Source organism: Myotis nattereri, assembly GCF_964212035.1.
Source record: "Myotis nattereri genome assembly, chromosome: 14".
Classification (NCBI taxonomy): Eukaryota; Metazoa; Chordata; class Mammalia; order Chiroptera; family Vespertilionidae; genus Myotis; species Myotis nattereri.
In genome coordinates this window covers 11,648,453-11,670,217 of record NC_138089.1, presented here as the reverse complement: position 1 = coordinate 11,670,217, position 21,765 = coordinate 11,648,453, and the positions used below count along the sequence as shown (strand labels likewise).

Sequence of the window (21,765 nt, the reverse complement as noted above, 5' to 3'; positions counted from 1 at the left end):
TATTTAAGACAGTAAATTCTCTTTTGGTCTTTTGTCTCTTGCAAAGGAAATAATCCTAACTTGAGATCATAATCTTGAATTTAGATGTTTAATTGAACCTTGAAATACTGCTTTATAAGTGACAACTAGGTTCTCCTAAGAGCTTCCCAGGATCATGGGCTGCTGGAAACTGGACGGCAATTAGTGGGAGGTCATATGAGTAGTTGAGTTCTTCCCTTGTGGCTGAGGGCACTGGGGCAAGAAAAAGCAGGACCAATCCGCCCTCTGCCCGGCAGAGAAGGAAAAGGCAGGACAGTCCCCCGACTGGGGTCAACGGGCCTGGCCACATTTGTTACTCATCAGGCTGCAAAAAGAATGAGGTAGATAGATAGAGAGAGAGATAGACAGACAGACAGACAGAACTGACTTACCTTAACTATAAAATCTGAACCTCCAGGCCAGTGCCCGAGGACGGAGTGCATTTCCCACAGTAACCGCCGCATGTCCCCACCACTCGGGTGCCATCCTGCAAGGAGAAGCATGACGTTAGACTACCCGCGTGGCTGGCGTTTCCAGCGCTTGCCCTGGCTCTGCAGGCAATCGCTCCTGCGCACACAGGGGGCGGGCCTTCTGAAAGGCAGCGAGGCCTGTCCCTCACTGTGGGGCGAAGCGGGGTTGAGGGCCGTGGGCTCAGGGCAGCCTGCCGCCCACTTCCGGATGGCCCACAGGTCAACAACAGTGTTGACGTTTTAATTTTATTTTTTATTTATTAATTTGGAGAGAGAGGAAGGGGGAGACACACAGAGAGAAACATTGATTTGTTGTTCCACTTACTGATGCATTCATTGTTTGCTTCTTGTATGTGCCCTGACCGGGGATCGAACCCACAACCTTGGCGCATCAGAATGATGCTCTAACCAACTGAGCTACCGGCCAGGGCATGTGTACATTTTTAAACAGTTTAGAAGAAGCTAATAATAATAATAATAAAAATAATACTTCTTGACAGGTGAAAATTTTATAAAATTCAAGTTTCACTGCCCATAAAGTTTGATTGAAACGTAGACTTGTTCATTCACTCCATGACTCCAGGGTTGAGTAGCTGGGACAGCTCTCTTGCTCTATATTGCTACTCTGCACACTGCCAATCACAGGGACACCTCTTTAGTCGACAGTGCTTTGAGTGCCAGGCGTATTCTATATCATAACATTCTGCTTTATTTTTTTTAATTACTAGTGTCAAAACAAGAAGAGAAAAGTAGACTCTGGATGCTACACTTTTGAGGTACAGTGCTGGGTGGATTATCACGTTATCAAATTGAGAGGGCAAAGCCTGGGCTTTATCACACAACGACATCACAGCTGTGCGAGGAGAAAACACTCTAAACCCACGGGCGCAACCTTTCGGACCTCACAGACCAATAGTGTCTGCGGACCATGGGCTGGCGACCGCTGCCAAACCTATGTTACCAAACTCGGCCTTCATCACAATGCTCCCAACTCACGGGAGAGCAACTCCCTAAGTTCAGAATGTTTAAAAAGGAGTATCTCACCGAAGCATAATTTCTTTGTAAAAATAAAAAATGCAATGAGTAAATAAGTTTCAAAGTCGCTCATTTGTTAGCCAAGAATGGAAACAGTTTACCCATGAAATCTTGTTCTATTGCAATAGCCAAAGAAATATGTCCAGAGAAAATAAACCTGTCCTTAGAAGAGAAAGTTTTCCAACCCTTGATGTAGAGCAGGGGTGGGGAACCTCTTCTCTGCCCGGGGCCATTTGCATAGTTAGAACCTCATTCACAGGCCATACAAAATTATCAACTTAAAATTCAGCCTGCTACATTTGGTCAAACATTTAATTAACGGACCCCCTAATGCCTTGGCAGGGCCAGACCCAATGATTTTGTGGGCCCTACATGGCCCACGGGCCGGACCTTCCCCACCCCTGACCTAAAGTCCTGGGTGTTCGCTCCAGATACCATCACTTCCCTCTCCCCTGCCCTGCTCCCAGAATTTCTTTGGGCTGCTTTTCTGATGTGCTCTGTACACTGGGCCTGTGCACATGTCGCTCCTCTACCTGGAGCTCGCTCTCCTCCTTGCCCTCTGCGTGCACTGGGTCAGCCCAACTTTCGACAGGACCCAGCCCAGGGTCCTTCCCTTGACATGCCTTCCTGACCCAGTGACTGCTACACAGCAGCCTGTAAAGATAGGCAGTTCTTCCTTTACACCTGTCTTCCTGCTAGAAGGTGAGCCCCAGGCTGGCAAAGCAATGTCAGCTTAGGATTCAAGGCTCTCCAGAACCTAGCACAGCATATGGGGTGGGCAAACGCATGTTTGCAGGGGTACATATGGAAAATAAGGCAATAGTTAATAAACAGCAATACAAAAATAAGTGTGCTTCACACACTCACACTGCGAACCTGCGTCTCCCCCACTCCGTGTGGCTCAGAGTGATACGAAATACGCACCTGTTGAATGAATGAATGAATGAGTGAATGAATGAGGCTGAGGCGCACTCTTCTTTTTGACCTGGGATTCGGATCACTCTGCTAGTAAGTTCTCCTAACGCTTCACCATACGAGGAAGAACTTGTTTAACTGGCATCTTCCCCACTGTGGAAATTCACCGTGTTGTGCTAACCCCCCCCTCCCCCCCTTCCCCGCCTCCACTCTGCACAGTGTTTGGCATCTTAGATGTTTCCCATATGCCATCCACTATTGGGAGTAACACTGTGATGGGCCATCGTGTGCCTGCATTTGGCTACGTTCCCAGAACTGGGTCAAAGGCCATGAATATTTGGTTTTTATGGCCAAATTAGGAAAGTCTCTTGCAAATAAGGCTACTCTTATTAGACATAGAACTTGGCCAATTTAACAAATAAAGAGAACAAGTCAGGTTCTCTCTCTCTCACATGTGCATGCCTTGGAGTATGAGTGAGATGAGTTGGTGGGTTTCTATCACCCCGATGGCCCTGGCTTTAAGGCCCATGTGAGTTCTGAAGCTAGTCTGACACCAGCAACTGGATCTGAAGACAGACCAAGCTGCTAGCCAGAAACCCTCTCCCAGGCTGGGAACTGGTCTGGTGGTCGTAGGATGCAACATGCTAGAATGCCTGTCTCGTCAAAGCTTGAGCTTCACCTAAACTCTCTCCTGACCCGGCGGAGAGAGGGCCTGCCGGCGGCGTGGGGCAGGCACTGCATCTTTAAGTAACTGTAAGCCGGGGCGCCTGGATATGGGGGTGATATTAGTCTCTCCTGACAGGTTTGCTGTAAGTCAATGAAGGCATGTACAGTGCTTGGCCTAGTACTTAACCTAATATTTGTGGAATATTCGCTGTCTGTACCATGAGGGTGTATTTCCTCTGTGCATCTCCATCATTGCCTGTTGTCATGGAGACGAGGAAAGGCTGGTATTTGTAAAACCGTTGATAATGACTTTGCAACTGTCATGTTATTTCATTAATTGGGACTCAGCTAATGTGATTTAGATAAAAACTAACCCCAAACTTATTTTTATTACAAAACAACAACAACAACAAAACGTACTGGGGAAATGTGTAGCATAAAGTTGCCATGGAAACAGTGCCTATTTCTGAGGAAAGGGTCTGTTTTCCAGCATTTTAGAAGCACCCACTCACCTACAACAAATCAGTAATTGTAAACTGTTTTTAGTTCTTCACTAGAGCAAATGGAGCTTTCTAGAAATAAGCCCGATGACTTCAACGAACATGTGGTTAGCCGGCCTGTTTAAGCTCTTACATATATGAAGATGAATGACTCTGCACCATTAAGGATGGTTTCTATTTCATACTTTCCCCAACTTCTGTTTCCTCAGTCAATATGAGAGGGGAAGTCTCCCGGTGCCTCAGCCAAGCCAGCAGGTCTGGGCCTGGAGTGAGCTCATTTACCTTTCTTTGGCGTGTGCTGGTGGTGAAACTGCCCATAAAACATGGCATGTGGATGTACATACACTTTCAATCCGGCCCCAGAGAGTCACATATATATGAATATCTGTAGACGCGTGCCTGATTTCTACAGGGATGCACAGCGTAGAAGCACAGACGTGTAAGGTGCTTTCACTACACTGTCTGCAGTGTGACCTCTACACGTGGTGGACAGCTGGGTTCTCAGAAGGAATCGTGGGTGGGAGGCAGGCTGGCAGGCCACGGAAGAGAAAGGAGACCTGCTTCTGTACCACAAACACACATTTACCTCCTGCTACCTTCACGCCACTGGCTGTAAGTGAGCTGGACAGGCACCGAGTCTATCTCCACGACAGCACAACCTTCACTCATTTTACACTTCAGAGCGATTCTTCTATTACAGCTCTTCCTCTACCCTCCTTCCCTGCAACCGCACAGGATTGTCAGCGAGGTCCTGGGGCCAGGCCGGAGGTCTCAGAACACAGGCCTCCAGACCCCTCGTCCCCAGGCGCACACAGAGGGGGCACCTCTCCCATGCAGCCCGACGGGACCTCCTTTCCTTCTCCCTCCGCTCTCAGCTCTGGGCCACGCACCCCTTTCCGTCTGTCTGTCCCTCACACACAAGCAGAGTAGAGACGCATTAGCACCTGAGCCACGCAGGTGCAGAGAAAGCCTTTGCCTAGAGGCCGGTCCCTGGGCCAAGGGGCTGTCCCACCTGCCTCACTCCTGGTGGGATCCCATGTGGACAAAATCCACGTGGCGCTGTGGGTACCAGCGGGCCCAGCTCAGACTTGGCTCAGCCCGCACGTTCATCTCAAGGAAGCCTGCTTCCTTCGCTACCTCCACCAGCTCCTAAAAACTATGGCCAGCCTCAGGGCTGAGAAAATGTTGGAACAGTAATCCTATATAATAAAAGGCTAATATACAAATCGACTGAACGACTGGTCACTAGGATGTGCGCTGACCACCAGGAGGCAGATGCTCAATGCAGGAGCTGCCCCCTGGTGGTCAGTGTGCTCCCACAGGGGGAGCACTGCTCTGCCAGAAGCCAGGCCCACGGCTAGCGAGCACTCCTGCTCCGCCACCTCTCTCCCCCTCGCCGCCCCTTCCCCCCCCACCCCCCCCATTGTTGGAATGTCCATTTGGGCCTCCCCAGCCAGCCCTGGAGGTGGTGCAGACGCAGGCTTGGGTCTGAGAACCACTGATGTAGGGGACTGCTAGTTTGAATAAAGTCACAGATTTCCACCCTGTGTACTTTAGTCTCACCTTTCGTGCCCCATACTTGCTGTGATGCTTCGAGAAGGAAAGAAAATACAAGTTTTCTTCCAAGTGCCTTTGGCTGCAGAGGCCTATTCCCATGGAGCAGGGGTCCTCAAACTTTTTAAACAGGGGGCCAGTTCACTGTCCCTCAGACCGTTGGAGGGCCGGACTATAGTTTAAAAAAAAACTATGAACAAATTCCTATGCACACAGCACACATCTTATTTTGAAGTAAAAAAACAAAACGGGAACAAATACAATATTTATATTTGCATGTTGCCCGCGGGCCGGCCGTAGTTTGAGGACCCCTGCCATGGAGCATCCCTGGGATTAGGGGAGAAGAGGTGTTTCCAGGGGCTGCCTCCAGGGGCTGCCTGCAACAAGCCATGGCTCAGTCTGGCTCCAGATGAGGCATAAGGAATGCCCCACAGGTCCTGGCGGTTATTTTGAGCTCAGGCTCTCTGAACTGTCCTGAAACACCAAGATTTAAAAAGAAAATGCTGACAGGCAACTGTGGAACCCATTCCCTCCGGCACAGGGGACACCACGCCCAAAGCTGGGGGAGCAGCAGGGGATCTTGTCCGGTAGTAATCATTGTTTCCACAAGGTGGCGCTCCCGGCCGTAATTATTTTCAGTTTCGTGACTAAAACTGCAATATTGACTTTGGCTGCCAAACAGAATTGAAACTTGTAACATAGTTTACATAGATGGTTCCCTACATAATGATGTTTCATGTCTGATCATGTTTTGGGCAGTTAACTAGGTTTTTGTTCCTCTGGGTCATTGAAACATAATAATATGCAGGCCCTGGAGGGCAGGGCACATCCTAAAGCACGTGTGTGCCCTCTCAGCTCCCTCCATCCCCGTCAGTGCAATCATTGATTTATGAGCAATCAATCTAATTAGAGGCAGTTGATTGGCTGAGACAAGAGGGAGTGAGACCGTTTTTTGTTTTTTTTTCATAGACAGAAATATAACTCTGGCAGCTTAAAACAAGGGAACCGGGAAACTCCGATTTTCCTGGGAAGTCACAAAGGGTTGATTCTGCTTTGCCCAAGGGGAAGCAGATTGAGCTGCTCCTTTATATTCTGATTTGACAGGATTAGCAACTAAAAATGCAGGATGCCCAACCAGAGGTGAATTTCAGATCAACAACAGATACTTTTTACAATAAATATGCCACATGTGATGCTGAAGACATAGTAATAGAAAAAAAAGGTTCCTTGTTTATTTAAAAATCTAATTCTAATACTGGGCCTCCGGTATTCTGTCTGGCAGCTCTCCTTTGGAATAACACCCCATTTCCAGTTCTCTTGCCCCCTCCCCTCCTCACAGCCCCGAGGGGCCTTGGGACAGGGTCATGTCTGGGGTCAGCCCGGGGCCATGGGCCATCCTCTGAAAGTTCCGCAGTTGTCCCTGGGCCAGGTTCCTGCCTCAGGTCCACAGGGCTTCTGAGGGAGCTGGGAAGGGCAGTGAACATTAGAATCACCCCGAACTTCACATTCTACCCCTGCTTCAGGGATGCCCCTCCCGTGACAAGCGGGGCCAGGGCAGTGCATGTTAAGCTCTCCCAGGTGAGTCTAATGGACACCCAGGCCAGGTCAGGGCGTCTCAAGCTGTAGGTGCTAATGCACCACCAGGCAACTTCCTCCAGCGCAGATGCCGACTCAGAGGCTGCGGCCGGAAGCCGCATCCAGCTCCCAGGCGATCCCAATGCTCTAGCCACAGGGACACACCTCAGTGCGCAAGGTTTTAGAGCAGCGGTTGCGTGGCTGCACATTAGAATCACCTGGGAATCTTTTTAAAATCCTGATTTCTGGGCCTCCTCCTCCCAAAATTCTGTTTCTTTGTTATGGGGTGGGGCCACAACATTAGTAACAAAGAAATAGAATTTCCGGAGGAGGAGGCCCAGCAGTCAGGATTTAAAAAAGATTCCCAGGTGATTCTCACGTGCAGCCAAGGTTGAGAACCAGTTTCAGAGCATGAAAAACTGACTACTGTAGAACCCATGCGTGTTTCCCCAACTCTCCACAAATTCCACCCGAGTTATCCTTTTTTCCAGCCCTGTTTGTATTTTGATTTTTCTTAAACATCCTCTCCCCTAAGTTCATAAAAGGGTCTCTCATGTGGGCTAATTGCAAGGCGTCCGGCGCTCACACTCCCCAGTGGCTTCTTCCTGCTCCAGCCTCCCGGCCGCACCGGCTACCACCTGCAGCCCCGGCTCACATCGCCACGGAGCACGCTCACTACACTCTCCTCACCTGTGGTTTATTTCCTGCGTTTCCTGACACTTTGCAAAATGGTTTGTGGAAAGGGACAGCTCACGCGTACACCGCAGAGGGCAGGGGTAGGAAGGGCGGGAGCGGGAAGAGAGAGACACCACGCCCGCCCTCGGCTCCGCGGCGCCCTTACCGGCGACTTCTTAATGTTGGAGACGGCGTAGTTCCCCTGCGAGATCCACCTGGCGGACTCGGTTAACGAGAGGCCTGTTCCGTAAAGGTTGATGCTGAAGCGACCCTGGAAAACGACCGAGAAGGAGTTAGTCCACGCGACGGCCCCAGCACAGGCCGCGCAAAGGGGGCTTGGGAAGGAGGCGGTGGTAATTCATAACCAGGGACTCATGAGGAAGGGTGTCTTCTTGGGGGGAGGGGAGGAGGTCTGGGCCAGACACTTTGCAAGCATCGTCTCATCCATCATCGCGAGAGCTCTGGGGAAGGCGTTTTCCTCGCAGATGGGGAAACTGGGGCCCAGCAGAGCTGCTTGGCTTCAGGGTGCAGCGCACCCCCCGTTTTCCTGACTTCAGAGTCTTCGCTCTCAGCTAACGCAGCAACCCCGATGGGTGTTGCCCATAATGATCGGATTCCTTCGGGAACAAAATGCCACAACCTAATTTTTCTAACAAGATCTCGCTGCCAAAGCTTCCTGGGCTTGGGCTCCCCGCGCAGAGCACTGGGTTCTGAGCGCAGCAGGGCGGGACTTCAAAGGAGCGGCGCGGTCTCCGGGCGGCCAGCAGAGGGCGCGCGCGGCCTGCTCCCGGCCCTGGACCCCTCTGGCCCAGGGAGCCCGCCCCGCCTCCAGGCCACGGGGGTTCCTATGGAGACGTGGCCCTGAGCTGTTTCCATGTTTCTTCCTAAGGAGGCGGTGCAGAGAGCTGTTCTCTTGCTTTTCCCATCCGCCTCTGACCCCTCCCTCTCTCTCTCAAAAACGGCTTCGCAGAGGCACCTGAAATAGTTTCTTCTAGGGCAGTGGTTCTCAACCTTCCTAATGCCGCGACCCTTTAATACAGTTCCTCATGCTGTGGTGACCCCCAACCATCAAATTATTTTCGTTGCTACTTCGTAACTGTAATGTCGCTACTGTTATGAATCGTCATGTAAATATCCGATATGCAGGATGTGTTTAGGCGACCCCTGTGAAAGGGACATTCGACCCCCAAAGGGGTCGCGACCCACAGGTTGAGAACCGCGGACAGGCTCAGGGCGAACGCTTCCTCCTGAGCCATACCACCCAGTCCTTTGTCAAAAGCCTTAACACAAGGAGGGGAAGGCTGGGGGCCCCATCAGCCCTGAGTGTAAATTCAGCTCTTTTTTAGGGCAATGAGACCCTGACACATTTTTTCAGCCCCTGGGGCTCTCGGCTTGTCTGTCTGCAAGTGGAGGTAATGGTCCTGTTTTCTGGGGTCCGTGAGCGAGCTAAGCTGAGCTGCAGCGCTATGGGGGTGCTCGCTTCCCGGACAGGGGTTTCCAAGTCCAGGCTGCATGAGGCTCAGTAACTTCCTGGTTCCTGGTTCCCAAATTAACGTTATCTGATCTAACCTGTGAATAAAAGGGGTTAGAAGGTAACTCATTATCTGGCAGCATAGCTGAAATCTTCAAATGTGCCCTGGGATTATTCTGTGACAGCCCCTAGGGTTGGTGGTGGTCGATCTGAGTGTCCCTGAGTGGCCATGCCAAGGCAAAGCCGCCCTTGTGGTCCTCAGACACTGGCTTCTGCCGGCTGGATTACCCCCCAAGCCACTTGTCTTCTGTCATCCCTGCCCCAGGACTGGTACACAGCCCCTCTCATGCCCAGAGCACACCGTTCCCGGGCACCCCTTTCATTTCTCCCTCTCCATCCTGCTTCCCAGGCACCGGCCTATGCCACTTGCACTGCAGAAGGTAGACTTGATCTGCTCAGCACCCCCAGACCTGGTATCCAGGGTCTGAGCTGCCCCGCTGGGCAGGTGACACACCTGAATGGAACATGCCCTCCGGCTCTCTCCTCCTTTTCTGGTTCAGGGATTTGATGGGCAGCAAGTGTCCCAGCTCTAAAGAGAGACCTCTGTCCTATCTCACCCTAGTCAGGGGCATCCTTGTCCCGAGGCCTATCTTCAGGGTCGAAAGGGCAGGAGAATTTTAACTACTCCCTCTGTTGCTGGTTTAAAAGAGAAACAGTAATGAAGAGCCATGCATACACTAGAAGACCCAGAGAGCTTTGCGAAGGATATGCCTCAGGGTTTGCTCTCTGCTCAGAGGAGAGTGAATGCAGCAGAAATCCTGCCTGGAAACAGGATCAGCCAGACAAGCAGGGCTGCCACTTGCACTCCGACACCTGAGATCAAACCCAGCCTCCACGGCGCACCTGCTGCGTGGGTCTGGACAGGCACCCAGCCTTTCTACACGCCCTGTCCTCCCTGTCAGGAGGGGGTATTCTCGTAGGATGCTGTGGGGTCCAATGCGACGCCGACTGACGAATGCTGAGCACGGGGCCTAGAGCCTAGTAAACAATAGATGCTAGTAATGCCAGCATCAAAAAGTTAATGACAACGTGGCACCCACTGGGTTATGATTTAAAATACATACATATTCTGGCATATCTTCAGGTGAGGGCTCTTGGGGAACCGCCCCCCATGATAAGTGAATCCCCAAAGCGGCAGTGATGGATGAGGCAGGAGGAGCAGACTGCCAGAGCACCTCGCTTTGACTTCTGCCAGGTCAGAGGATAAACCGTCCTCAAGCAGCTCGCACAGCCCTGCTTTCCAGACCTTTCCCTAAAACCCATTTGAAAACTCAAGGCATTCATCTACTTTGCTGGTGCTCAATAAAGGGAAAGAATTCTTTAAGTATCCAATATGGTTCGAGGAATGGGCTGGGAAAAAATACAAATCAGCCTCTCCCTGGCTTCCGGTTTGCTCACTTAGCAACTGCTTCAAAGTCAGGATTTAGCAAATCAATCCGTTCATTTGTCTCTAAATTAGTAAAATAAATGAATGCGAATTCACTCCAGTTATTTCGCATACAGAAAAGAGAGACCCCTGGGACAGCTGACAAAGGCAGGGCGGGCCAGTCTATTCGCTGTTAAAATGCAGCCCATACAGGGGGTGTTTGAAGTCCCCAACTGCTCTGAAGAAGCTGCACTTCAAACGTTTCCAGGCCTGGGTCATGGAGAAAAGGCCCCTTTCACCATCATGTGCTCTGTTTATTTTCCTTTTCCCCTGAGAGCTTCCTTTTCACTCTTCTGAAACGTTTAGCAATGCGTTCTACAGCTCAGGGCTGAGAAAACACTTCTTAAAAGACAATTCAGATGTGTTTGTCTTTGGACGTCCCTGTGGCTGGTGAACGTCTACCCTGGGATCCCCTAACCCCTCCCCCCACTTCCAAGGTGCACAGGCAGAGGGGAGATTCCGGCCTCCTGGGAACCAAAGGAAACATGGGGCCATGTTCTCCTGCCAATCACCTCGCTCCTTGTTTGTCCTGCAAAGGCTGGTGGTGACGGCCAGGCTGATGTTGCAGAAGGAGAGCTAAACCCTGCGGCACAGGAGAATGGGCAGGAGGCCTGCCATGCAGCGGTGCTGCGAAGCGCCAATGCAGGGGGAGGTGGTATGTGTGCACTTCCGGTCCGAGCATGGCACATTTTACACGTCTGAGGTCTGCGACTGCTTCTCTACGTCACGTAACAGTCAGGGTTTGTAATGGTGGACAGGGGTGTGTTGGAGGCCTCTTGCACTGGCTGTTGAGAGCTGATTGCCTCTCTTCCCAGCTCTCCATTTAGCGACATAATGCCCATGGCTTGAAATCAGTCGTGCAGGTGGGAGGGAGATATCTGTACCACGGAAATCAGCAAACGCTACAAAGCCGGGCTGTTTTTTTCTTTCTTGGAGAGCCAGCATTAAACATTTACCAGCATGTCACTGACTCCATCATATTCATTTTATTATCATTTGCTTAACCAAGCTGTTTGCTAGCCCGCATCTAACTTGTTTCTAAATGCTTACGTTGTAAGAGGTGCATTTTGCTGAATGCGGAGGTTTGGCCTGTGGCTGTGATCGTTCCCTTAGGAAACACTCCCGGGAGTGGGGTGCGACTAGATGAGAAGCTGTGAGCATTTGAGGGGCTCCTGGTGCAGGGACCAGAACAGCTGTTCTGACTACATCCCCTCAGCCAGGCCCGGGGGCAGGCTCCCAGCACATACCTGCGGGCACTTGGCGGCGCTGTAGCAGTCCCCAGCGGTGGCAAAGGGCACGGGATGCCCTTCGCTGGTCCTCGCAAACTGTAAGTCAGTGGCTGTGGAGTTCGGAGAGGGGTTAAAGGCGGAGGAGAGGTGACAGCAGGAGAAAGAGGCAGGGAAGGGACCGGATGTTAACAAGGAGAGAGAAGGGAATGAGAGCAGTAAAAGAAATAATAAGAGGGAGTGGGAGAGGAAAAAAACACACAGTACGATTAGTGAGCAAATGCATCCAGACGGGCTCTGGCTTGTTCCTCGTTGGGGTTCTGAGAGCCTCTCCCTGGGGTTTATCAGCCCTGACTGTCTCCTCACAGCACGGAAGCCCCCCAAGGGGGTCGAGATGACTGTATAAGTCATGTGTGAACCGCCTCGCTTAAACACAGCGACGGGGGTGGTGAATCTGCTGTTCACCCGCCAAGGCCTCGGGACCAGGGAAGGAAGTCAGGAAGGCGTTCCCGGCAAGTCATTCCTCGAGGCTCCCTCTGTCCTCCCGTGGCCCAGGCACTGTGTTACTGCCAAAATGTGGAGCAATGAGAACCCACATCTTGAAAGTATTAATGGCAGTTTCTCAAGTTTGGGGCTAACTTGTAGTTTTTTTTAAAAAAAGCCCATAAAACAATGGGCTCATGTTTTTAACTGTCTTGTAGCTCTTGTGACCTGTAAGGGGTCAGGGATCCTGTAAAAGTTGCCACTGGGGGAACTGGAGGTCAGGGCGGCTCGTTACCTTTCTGCCGTGTCTTTCTGGAATCTTCCTGCAGCTTACCACATTGTGGTGGGAGGAACATCTGAGTGACCCCTCTCCCCGGTCCTGCAGGAAAGGGACCCTGGCAGGAGCCCTGGCCTTAGCTTGTGGGGGCGGGGGAGGGGGTCTGAGTGAGAAACTGCATACCCTGCCCTTAGCCCTAATGGTCCAGCTAAAAGCAATTAGGAATATCTTGGTACCAATCAAGTGCAATCCACCTCAAGAGGAAAGAAGTGCAATATTATGGGTACCTTGTTAATGAGGAAAAATTAATTATTCATCGCTTGTTTTTCCTCTATTCAGGGGACCGTGTTTGGCTGTTAGAGCTGCATTAACCACTCCCATGATTAATGTCCCGAACAAAAATGCAGTGTTGGCCAGAGTATGAAATCAGCCCACGCGCAGGCCGGTTTTAAAAGGTAATTGTGTGGCTCCATTTATCTTGTGTGAATCAACAATCAGAAGAAGTCAGCTTTATGCCTGTGTGTGCGTACGCTGTGTGTGGGAGCCATGGCCACCTGGGTCCCCAGTGCCGGCTCACCCATGCTTGACCTCAAGGCCTCAACTCTGATGTCACTTTTGGGGGTGCTGCTCTGACTCCGCCACTGCAAAGGACCCCTTTAACATGCCTCCATCCCCTCCATCCATTCGTCATCACAGGTCTGAGGGCCCCGCTGTGCCAGGCACCTTCCCAGCAGGGACAGAGGGGAGCACCCCACCCTCAGGGGCTAGGACAGTGGATCTTGTCCCTCTGTGCATTCTGGGCACCTGGCCCAGCCGCCTGGCTGCCCGAGTGGGGGACGGATGGACACTCCCACACGACACCCCGAGCTCACTTATGATCTGCATGCTGGCCAGGTCTATCCTGATCTTCTGGAAGCTGGAGAAGCCGGCCGCCGTGTAGTCCTTCCGACACTGGCAGTCCTCGCGCCGGCTCCCGTTGTAGGGGCATTCGGTCGGGTTGTGCAGCCTGCAGGCCAGAGAGAAAGTTCTGGTGAGCGTGGGGGGCATCCAGGAGCCTGCAGGGTTGGGCTCCTGGAGCCGAGCTCGCCTACCTGTGCCCGTACACCTCAGAGAAGTTCTCCGCGTCCCCGCGCACCAGGGTCAGGTACTCCTTGGGGTGGTCGGACTGCATCCCTGCACAGAAGATCTGAAAGGCAGACAGAAACCCCCCGGGGGGCGGCTCAGGAACGGGGCGCCTGGGGGCTGGCCGCTTGCTCCCGATGCATTAGGAAGAGGACTGCCACCTCACCTTCAGGAGCTTTCCCTGGACTGTCAGGAAATACTCCCCGTCTTCCCTGGCGCCGCTCAGATGCTGCACCTCCCTGCAGCTCTGGGGTAACTCGCCTGGAAAAGATGAGGCACGAAATGGCCTGAGACGCCCCCGGTGGGCGTATCTCCTCAGGCTCTTCAGCCAAGGGGACAGTTTCTTTAAAATAGATCGCATTTATCTGAAGGGGCAGGCAAGCAAGTGAACAGGAAACCCTGTTCTCCAGCCCTAGCCGGTTTTGCTCAGTGGATAGAGCGTCGGCCTGCAGGCTGAACGGTCCCAGGTTTGATTCTGGTCAAGGGCACATGCCCAGGTTGTGGGCTCGATCCCCAGTAGGGGGTGTGCAGGAGGCAGCCGATCAATGATCATTGATGTTTCCATTTCTCTCTCCCTCTCCTTCCGCTCTGATATCAATGAAAATATATTAAAAAAACAAAACAAAACACAAAATACCCTGTTTTTCAGGCTCCAGAGAGGTGGCTTTGCTCGGCCAACTTACAGTTGTAGATATTATGGCAGGTTTTCCTCTCTTCTGGCTTCAGCTCCGCGGGGCAGAGGTGGCTGGGCTGGTCCTCGTTGGTCAAGCACTGCACGGATCGGTGCCGCACCCCGAGGCCACAGGACACCGAGCACTGCAAGGAGAGCAGGGTCAGCCCGTGCACAGGCGTCACTGCAGACCCTCTGCCTCTGAAACACACAGCTGACATATCGAGCACATACTATGGTCTCGTCCCTGTGCTGAGTTTTACTTCTACACGTTTGCGCATGCCCACGACCGACACAGTTCCATATGCATGTGTGCATATGATCCTATATAATAAAAGGCTAATATGCAAATCGACCAAACGGTGGAATGACTGGTTGCTATGATACCCACTGACCACTAGGGAGCAGACACTCAATGCAGGAGCTGCCCTCTGGTGGTCAGCGCACTCCCACTGGGAGCACCACTCAGCCAGAAGCCGGGCTCGTGGCTGGCAAGGGCTCCTGGACTGTGAGAGGGTGCAGGCCAGGCTGAGGACCCCCCCTGAGTGCACGAATTTCGTGCACTGGGCCTCTAGTGTAGATACAATTTTACATTCTCACTTAGGTCTCACAGTGACCCTCAGGTAGTAATTCCATGACTCTGTCTGTGCAGAGCAGAGATTAGGGCTCCCATGTTGAATTTGTTCCAGGTCCTGGGGGAGCCAGGATTCACACGCTGACCACTTCCAGCGACTCCTAGACTTTTGCCCAATCACTGCGACCCTGAGCAATCAGGGTATGTCAGCCCAGGCGAGTTACCCTAGAACTGCAGGGAGCTGGGGGCTGCGGTGATTTCCCAGGGCAGCTCCAGTTTAAAATATTCTCCCTTGGCCCAGCCAGTGTGGCTCAGTGGTTGATTGTCAACCTATGAACCAGGATCTCACAGTTCCAACCAGTCAGGGCACATCCCCTGAAGGCTCAATCCCCGGGGAGGGATGTGTGTGTGCGTGTGTGTGTGTGTGTGTGTGTGTGTGTGTGTGGCCGATCAATGATTCTCTCTCATCACTGAGGTTTCTCTCTCCCTCTCTGAAGTCAATAAAAATATATTTTAAAAAATAAAATAAAAATTCTCCCTTATACTCCTTACACGACAGGACTAGTTCCCAATGCAGGACTAGACCACACAGACTGCTCAGCCACAAAGCGACGTGATGAAGTTCTAGGTGCTTTGAAATTTTCAATTGTGGAAACTGTAAACAATTTAAAATGTGCCACTCGGACATAAGTGCTTTTTTGGTATTAACCCTTTCTTCTTCACAACCACCCACGTCACCGGTGAGGCCACTGAGACCCGGAAGTTCTGCCCTTGCCCAAGGTCATTCGACTGGGAAGTGGCCTAAGCGCCCGGCCAGCCCACTGCAAGGTGCTCACGGCTGCTTCTCACCAGGTCTCTCCTAGCAGGAGAGTGACAGGGCAGGGCAGGCCGGCCGTGTGACGGTGGGGCTCTCCATCCCACACTGTGACTGGATAACGCAGCCATCTACTTACGCTGCCCCAGTTGCCCACTCTCCAGGTGGCGGAGACCGGGCACTCCCTCAGGTAGCAGGGGTGGATGCTGGGGGGCTGCGTGCCCGGGCAGTTGGCGGCAGTCTGGTGGCCGTACTCATAGTTCTCCTTCCCGGTGTAAATCTCGCTGCAGGACACCAGCCTTTGCTTGTAGCCCTTCCCGCAGGTCACCGAGCACTGAGGAGAGAGGGGTTGAGGGAGAGGCTGGGGCAGGGCTCCGTGCAGCAGCCTCCTGCGCTCTGCAGCCGTCCCCAGCACAAGGAGACCGGCGCCTCCTGCATCTGTGCTCCCACTGCCCCACGGGGTGGCTGGGTGCCTCAAGCACCTTCTGTGGATTTCAAGGGGAGAGGGGGCCGGGGTGTGGGGGAGCTCCAGCTGTCATTGGTTCATTTACAGCCTCCACAGCCCACACCCCGGCTTTCCCAAACCTACAGTGACCACATCAGAGACCTGACCGAGCGGGATGGAGAGAGAGCCTGAGTCCATCTGGGCTGAGTGTCAAGTCTGAGCGCTTAGCCAATGGGGGACCCTGGGACAGGCTTCCTTTCCTGCTCAATGTGGTCTGCTTCTCCATCTGACCTCCACCTAATTCCCTTCTCTCTTCTCTCTCCCTGGCTACATATTATTGACTAAAATGTTGCCTTTTTGCTTCTCTGTCTGTCTGTCTCTCAATCATGCAGGCATTGAGCCTGTCTGCCGTCATTAGCATGCATTAAAAATACCCAGAGGCACAGAAAAGGAGAAGAAACAAGTATCTTACTAGTGTCCGCCTCCGTGATGGGGCAGCTAATTGGTTATTTATTTTATATGCGGTTCAACCTCCCCGGCGAAGTATTTCATGTATTATTTAAAAATAAATCTGAATGACAGTGAATTTCGTTTTGATGACATTTTTAGTCGAAGTCATCAAGTAACTGGCCGTCCCTTGTGACGGTGTCACCTGAATTCAGGTGGGGTGTGAGGACTGAAGCCACAGGCTCTCCGAGGGGGGCCAGGGGGAGCCGGGGACAGTCCAGCAGCGGCTGGTGTGCGCTGCTTCTCCGGCTGAGGGACCAAAGCGTCATCTTACGCCCTCTGAAAGCCACAGCCCTGCTCCCTCTGAAAGCCACAGCCCTGCTCCTTCCTCACTCCCCGGGCTGCGCTTTAAGCCACGTGGCTTTCCTCCCTGAACCGCCCCCAGGGAGAAGGCTGTCCTTGAAGACCTGCCAGAGGCAGGAGGGCACAGGCCCAGCCGCGGGCACGCACAGCCCAGCACTCCTCCCCGCGGGCTCCGGGCTTGTCGAGCTGCCTAGGGTTCTTCCTTCTTTGGCAGCCGCTGTTCAAATGCCGAAGACCCCGCTGACGCCAGCCCGGGAGTGTGAGGCCAGTCTGGGGAGTTTCACGTGTGGCAGATGGCTGAGGGCTGCCCTGTCCGAGCGGCGGGTTTAGCGTGTACCCAGCGCTTGCGTGCGGTGACCTCAGTGCACGCGAATCCGAACAGGGCTGAGTGTCTGCCAAGGCAAGTCCTGAGAATCACCCACAGAGCAGCCCGTGGCCACGGATGGAGGGACACAGTGGCGGACAGGCATCTGCTGATGGAACGGAACCCAAATATGGTCAGGGTTTACTCCGGAGGCCTCTGCTTCTCTGAAGAGGATCTGGAAGCACACACCCTGCCTCTGGCTCCTGAATGCATTTCAGAGCAGAGCTCGGAGGGGGAGGAGGCTCATCCTGGGGGGCCGGGGCGGCGGTGGGGGGAAGGCAGGGGGGCCAGCGCAGAGGGCGGGGGAGTCCTGCTTTTCTGACCTGGCCCTGGCGCCCAAAGTTCAGGAGGCTGAGCGCAGAGAGGAGCCCAAGAGCCGTGGAGGGAATTCTGGCCCGATCCTTTGGCATCCTCCCCTCCCAGGGCCCCTGCCCTGCGGTCCTGTGTGAAGTCCTGTCTCCAGCCCTCTAAACGTTGCTTGTACATTTGCACATTTTTCACTCTATGACACATGTGAGAATTTGCAGACGTGTAGAAGACCTTTTTAAAAAAGGAAATCTTCTCATGTTATCCTTTAGGGGTTAAGATTAGGTTTTAAAGCTATAGGAATAATGACTCGAGACTTAGAGACCACATTCTTCTAGCAGAATAACAGCAACACACCACGGACTGGCTGAGGTGACTGGGAGTGGGCCATGCACAACAGGAGGTCTGGCAGCACCCCTGGCCTCTACCAGATGCCTGGGGCATCCCCAAGCAACAGTGTCTCCAGACATTGTCCACTGTCCCCTGGGAGGGAGGCAGAGTCGCTGGAGTAGGGAGGAGGATGGAGAGGCGGAGCTAGAAAAGACTTTAGGACCAACTTTCATAGAAACAATTCAACACACACAGACCTGAAGAGCCCTGGCCAACAGTGAGCGCGTCTGCAGAACCCAGGCCCTTCCCTGTCACATCTGTAGATTCTTCAGGGCAAACAACAACTGGTTTTGATGCTATAGATCTGATGCTATAGTGTTTGGAAATATTGTGAGGTTGGAAAACAGTAGAATCATGCTATTGTTACTGTTGTTGGATTAACGATAAAAAGTGTCCAGGTCGGCAGTGTCTGCCGGAGGAGATAGTGAAACACAGACCCTTGAGATTCCTTGGATATTATGGGAAATTATTTTGTTCCTGTGAGCAGAGTTGTAAAATGGGCAACCCACATCGGGCCCAGGAATGTGTTTGGTTTGCCCCACACAATGTTTCAAACAAATAATTTGAGTCCCCATTTTAAAATTAGGAGACCTCAGCCAAAACCCCTGGTTGAAAGATCAGGTTTGGACCCACATTTCTGCACAGCCTCCACGAGTGGGAGAGAGCCATCCCATAGCACACGTGTGCTAGTGTGCCGCAGTCTCCACCTCTCCCTGCTGCCTCCCGGGCACTAAGGCACTTTCTTATACTTAACTCTCTTCCGCACGGACAGGCATCTTCTGAAGGTGCAGCCTCTGTTATAATGACTCCCTAATCATACCAGCAGGACACTGACGTGAATCACAGAACCAAGACTTGAGGGGAGCTCCCCATCTCATGCACCTTCCCCAATACGCACATGGGGGCCCTGGCCCTGGAAGGCGGAGGGACTTGTCTGAGAACTATGCTCAGGGGCATCCCTGCCCTCACCACCCTGTTTCCCTCAGGCCATTGCTGACCATTGAATCCCCAGGACGCACCTCTGACCACTCTCCTGTGATCCAGATGTACTCGCAGGGCTGCAAACTACAGCTCTCACGGTCGGCAGGCCGCTTGCTGGGGTCGCAGTGCCCGCCGTGCACCTCGCCGCCTTTGTCCTCATCCACACACAGCACCCTGCGGTACCTGGTGCCTTCGCCGCAGGTCCTGGTGCACTGCCGAAGACAAGCAAAGAGGGCTGGTGTGCAAGGGCATGGAACAGTGATGTCCTGTTATCATCTATGTGATATGCTACCTACTGTGTATAGAAGGAGATCTGCTTGCTGCGATTGCTTGTTTCCCTGGCTAGCACCCCTTTGAGACTGAGACCCTGGGATGAGCAGGGGTTACCCGCAGCAGCCGGAATGGGATGGGGATAATGAATTTCAGGTCTGCGAAGACCTGACGGTCTGTTTACTTCGAACACCTACACTGCTCGAATATGGAATGCTCTTAAAACAGTGGCCAAATGGTTTTCAAACTATTATTTAGTCACTTCCCTGACTCAAGAGGTGACTGAATACTTCTTAAGTCAGGGAAGTCATTACCTGTCCACATGGCCCATTTCATCTAAAACCAGGACTAAATGGCTCTCTGTGGGTCCCAGCCTCTCGTCCTGGTGGCCCATTGCAGGCAGCAGGGAGGACAAGTTTCATTTCTCACCAGTGACCCCTCCAGGGCTCGAGGAGGGCTCTCCTGTGGCCCTACAGCCCTTTCTTCTCCAGGTGACCTGCTCATCTGGTCATTCAGCAAATATTCACCATGTTCCCAATCAGGGCCAGGCCCTGGGCCGGTTCTGGGTGACTGAGAGTGGACAGGGTGTGCAGCCCCTGCTCTCCCAGAGGAGCACGTGTATTTCAGTAGCAAAGCCAGGCGTGACCGGCTGAGGGAGCCGGGGAGTGAGTGAGCAGGTGCTATGATCTCCATTTTCAGACCAAGAAATGGGGACCTAGAAAGCCCATATAATTTGCTCCAGGTCACACATCTCTCTGTGAGGTAGGAGGGACTGATCACTGTATTCCCAGGAACCAAGCGAGGAAACAGAGCAGCTGGCATGTGTTGTCCTGGGATGACCTATCTCTATGCTGTCCATTTGAGTTCGGGAGCCAATTTCACTCAAAATTCTTTCCTGAGAAAAATGGACAGATACATGCAAAAGAAGAGAAACCAGACCACTTTCTTACACCAGAATAAACTCTCAGTGGACTAAAAACTTAAACCTAAGACCCCCAAACCATAAAACCCCAGCAGAAAACATAGGCTCTAAAATCTCTGACATTTCTCTTAGCAATGTGTTTTCTGATAGATCTCCTTGGGCAAGGGAAACAAAAGAAAAAAATACACAAATGGGATTACAACAAACTAAGAAGTTTTTTCCCAGCAAAGGAAACCATCAACAAAACGAAAAGACCAATTACTAACTGGGAAGAGATATCTGCCAATGACACAACTGATAAAGGGTTAATCTTCAAAATTTATAAAGAATTTATACAACTCAACACCAAAAAAAAAAAACAAAACACAAACACACACACACACACACACACACACACACAAGCAATCGAATTAAAAAATGGGCAAAGGACAAGAATAGACACTTCTTCAAAGAGGACATACAGATGGTTAATAGACATATGAAAAGATGCTCAATGTCACTAATCATCAGAGAAATGCAAATTAAAACCACAATGAGATATCACCTCACACCTGTCAGCATGGCTACCATCAATAAATCCACAAAGAACAACAGCTGGCAAGGATGGGGAGCAAAGGGAACCCTCATGCACTGTCGGTGGGGATTCAGATTGTTGCAGTCACTACAGAAAACAGTGTGGAGTTTCCTCAAAAAATTAAAAATGGAACTGCCTTTTGACCCAGTGATCCCATTTCTGGAAATATATCCTAACAATCCTGAAACACCGATTCAGAAGGATACATGTGCCCTTATGTTCATTGCAGCGTTATTTACAGTAGCCAAGATATGGAAGAAACCCAACTGCCCGTCAGCAGACGAGTGGATAACAACATGGTGGTACATATATTCAATGGAATGTTACTTGGCCATAAAAAGAATGAAACCTCACCACTTGAGAGCATGAACAGACCTAGAGGGTAGTATGCCCAGTGAAATGTCAGTCAGAAAAAGACAAATACCATATGATTCCACTTATCTGTGGGGTCTAAAGAACAAAATAAACAAACAAAAGAGAAACAGATTCACAGATGCAGAGAACAGACCGATGGTTGCCAGATGGGAGAAGAGCTGGGTGACTGGGCAAATAAGATGAAGGATTAATAAGTACTAATTGGTACAAAACAGTCACGGAGATAGAAAGTCCAGCACAGGGAATACAGTCACCAATATTGTAATAACAGTGTGTGGGGCCCGGTGGGTACTGGAAATACTGAGGGGAACACTTTGTGAAGCATATGATGGTCTAACCACTATGCTGTACACCTGCAACTAATACAAAATAATACTGAATGTAAACTGTAATTGAAAAATGCAATTTAAAATAAAGAAATTCTTTTCTGATATGCTTCTTGTCTCTCTCCCTCTTTCTCTCTCCTTCTCTCCCCCCCTCCCCCCCCACCCCATCTCTCTGGTAAAATAAGCATAACACAGCCATCTTAAAGTGTACAATTCAATGTCATTAAGTTACCCATAATGCTGTGCAATAATTACCCTATCTATCCAAACATTTTTATTGCCCCAAAAGGAAACCCAGAGCCTGAGCCACTCCTCCCCACCCCCACTCTCCTCCCCTACGGCAACCACCAGTCTGCTTTCTGGCTCTATGATTTGCCTATTCTGGGTATTTCATACAAATCTAATTATCCAGTGTGTGTCCTTTGGTGACTGGCTTCTTTCATTTAGCATAATGTTTTCAAGGTTATTCCA

At 51.6% G+C, this 21,765-nt stretch overlaps 1 protein-coding gene across 1 annotated transcript in view; it reads right to left on the bottom strand.

Annotated features, from left to right (window-relative positions):
• ADAMTS9 (ADAM metallopeptidase with thrombospondin type 1 motif 9) overlaps positions 1–21,765 on the bottom strand; it is a gene marked incomplete at its 5' end in the record, with an annotated part of 167,331 nt that overhangs the window by 2,265 nt on the left and 143,301 nt on the right. The window contains 9 exons of the mRNA XM_081106532.1: positions 411–505; positions 7,575–7,679; positions 11,613–11,704; positions 13,224–13,357; positions 13,443–13,537; positions 13,640–13,734; positions 14,157–14,289; positions 15,671–15,865; positions 18,866–19,039. Coding sequence (XP_080962658.1) covers positions 416–505; positions 7,575–7,679; positions 11,613–11,704; positions 13,224–13,357; positions 13,443–13,537; positions 13,640–13,734; positions 14,157–14,289; positions 15,671–15,865; positions 18,866–19,039 — 1,113 coding nt within the window. The 3' untranslated portion in view covers positions 411–415. The remainder of the gene's footprint in view (positions 1–410; positions 506–7,574; positions 7,680–11,612; positions 11,705–13,223; positions 13,358–13,442; positions 13,538–13,639; positions 13,735–14,156; positions 14,290–15,670; positions 15,866–18,865; positions 19,040–21,765) is intronic.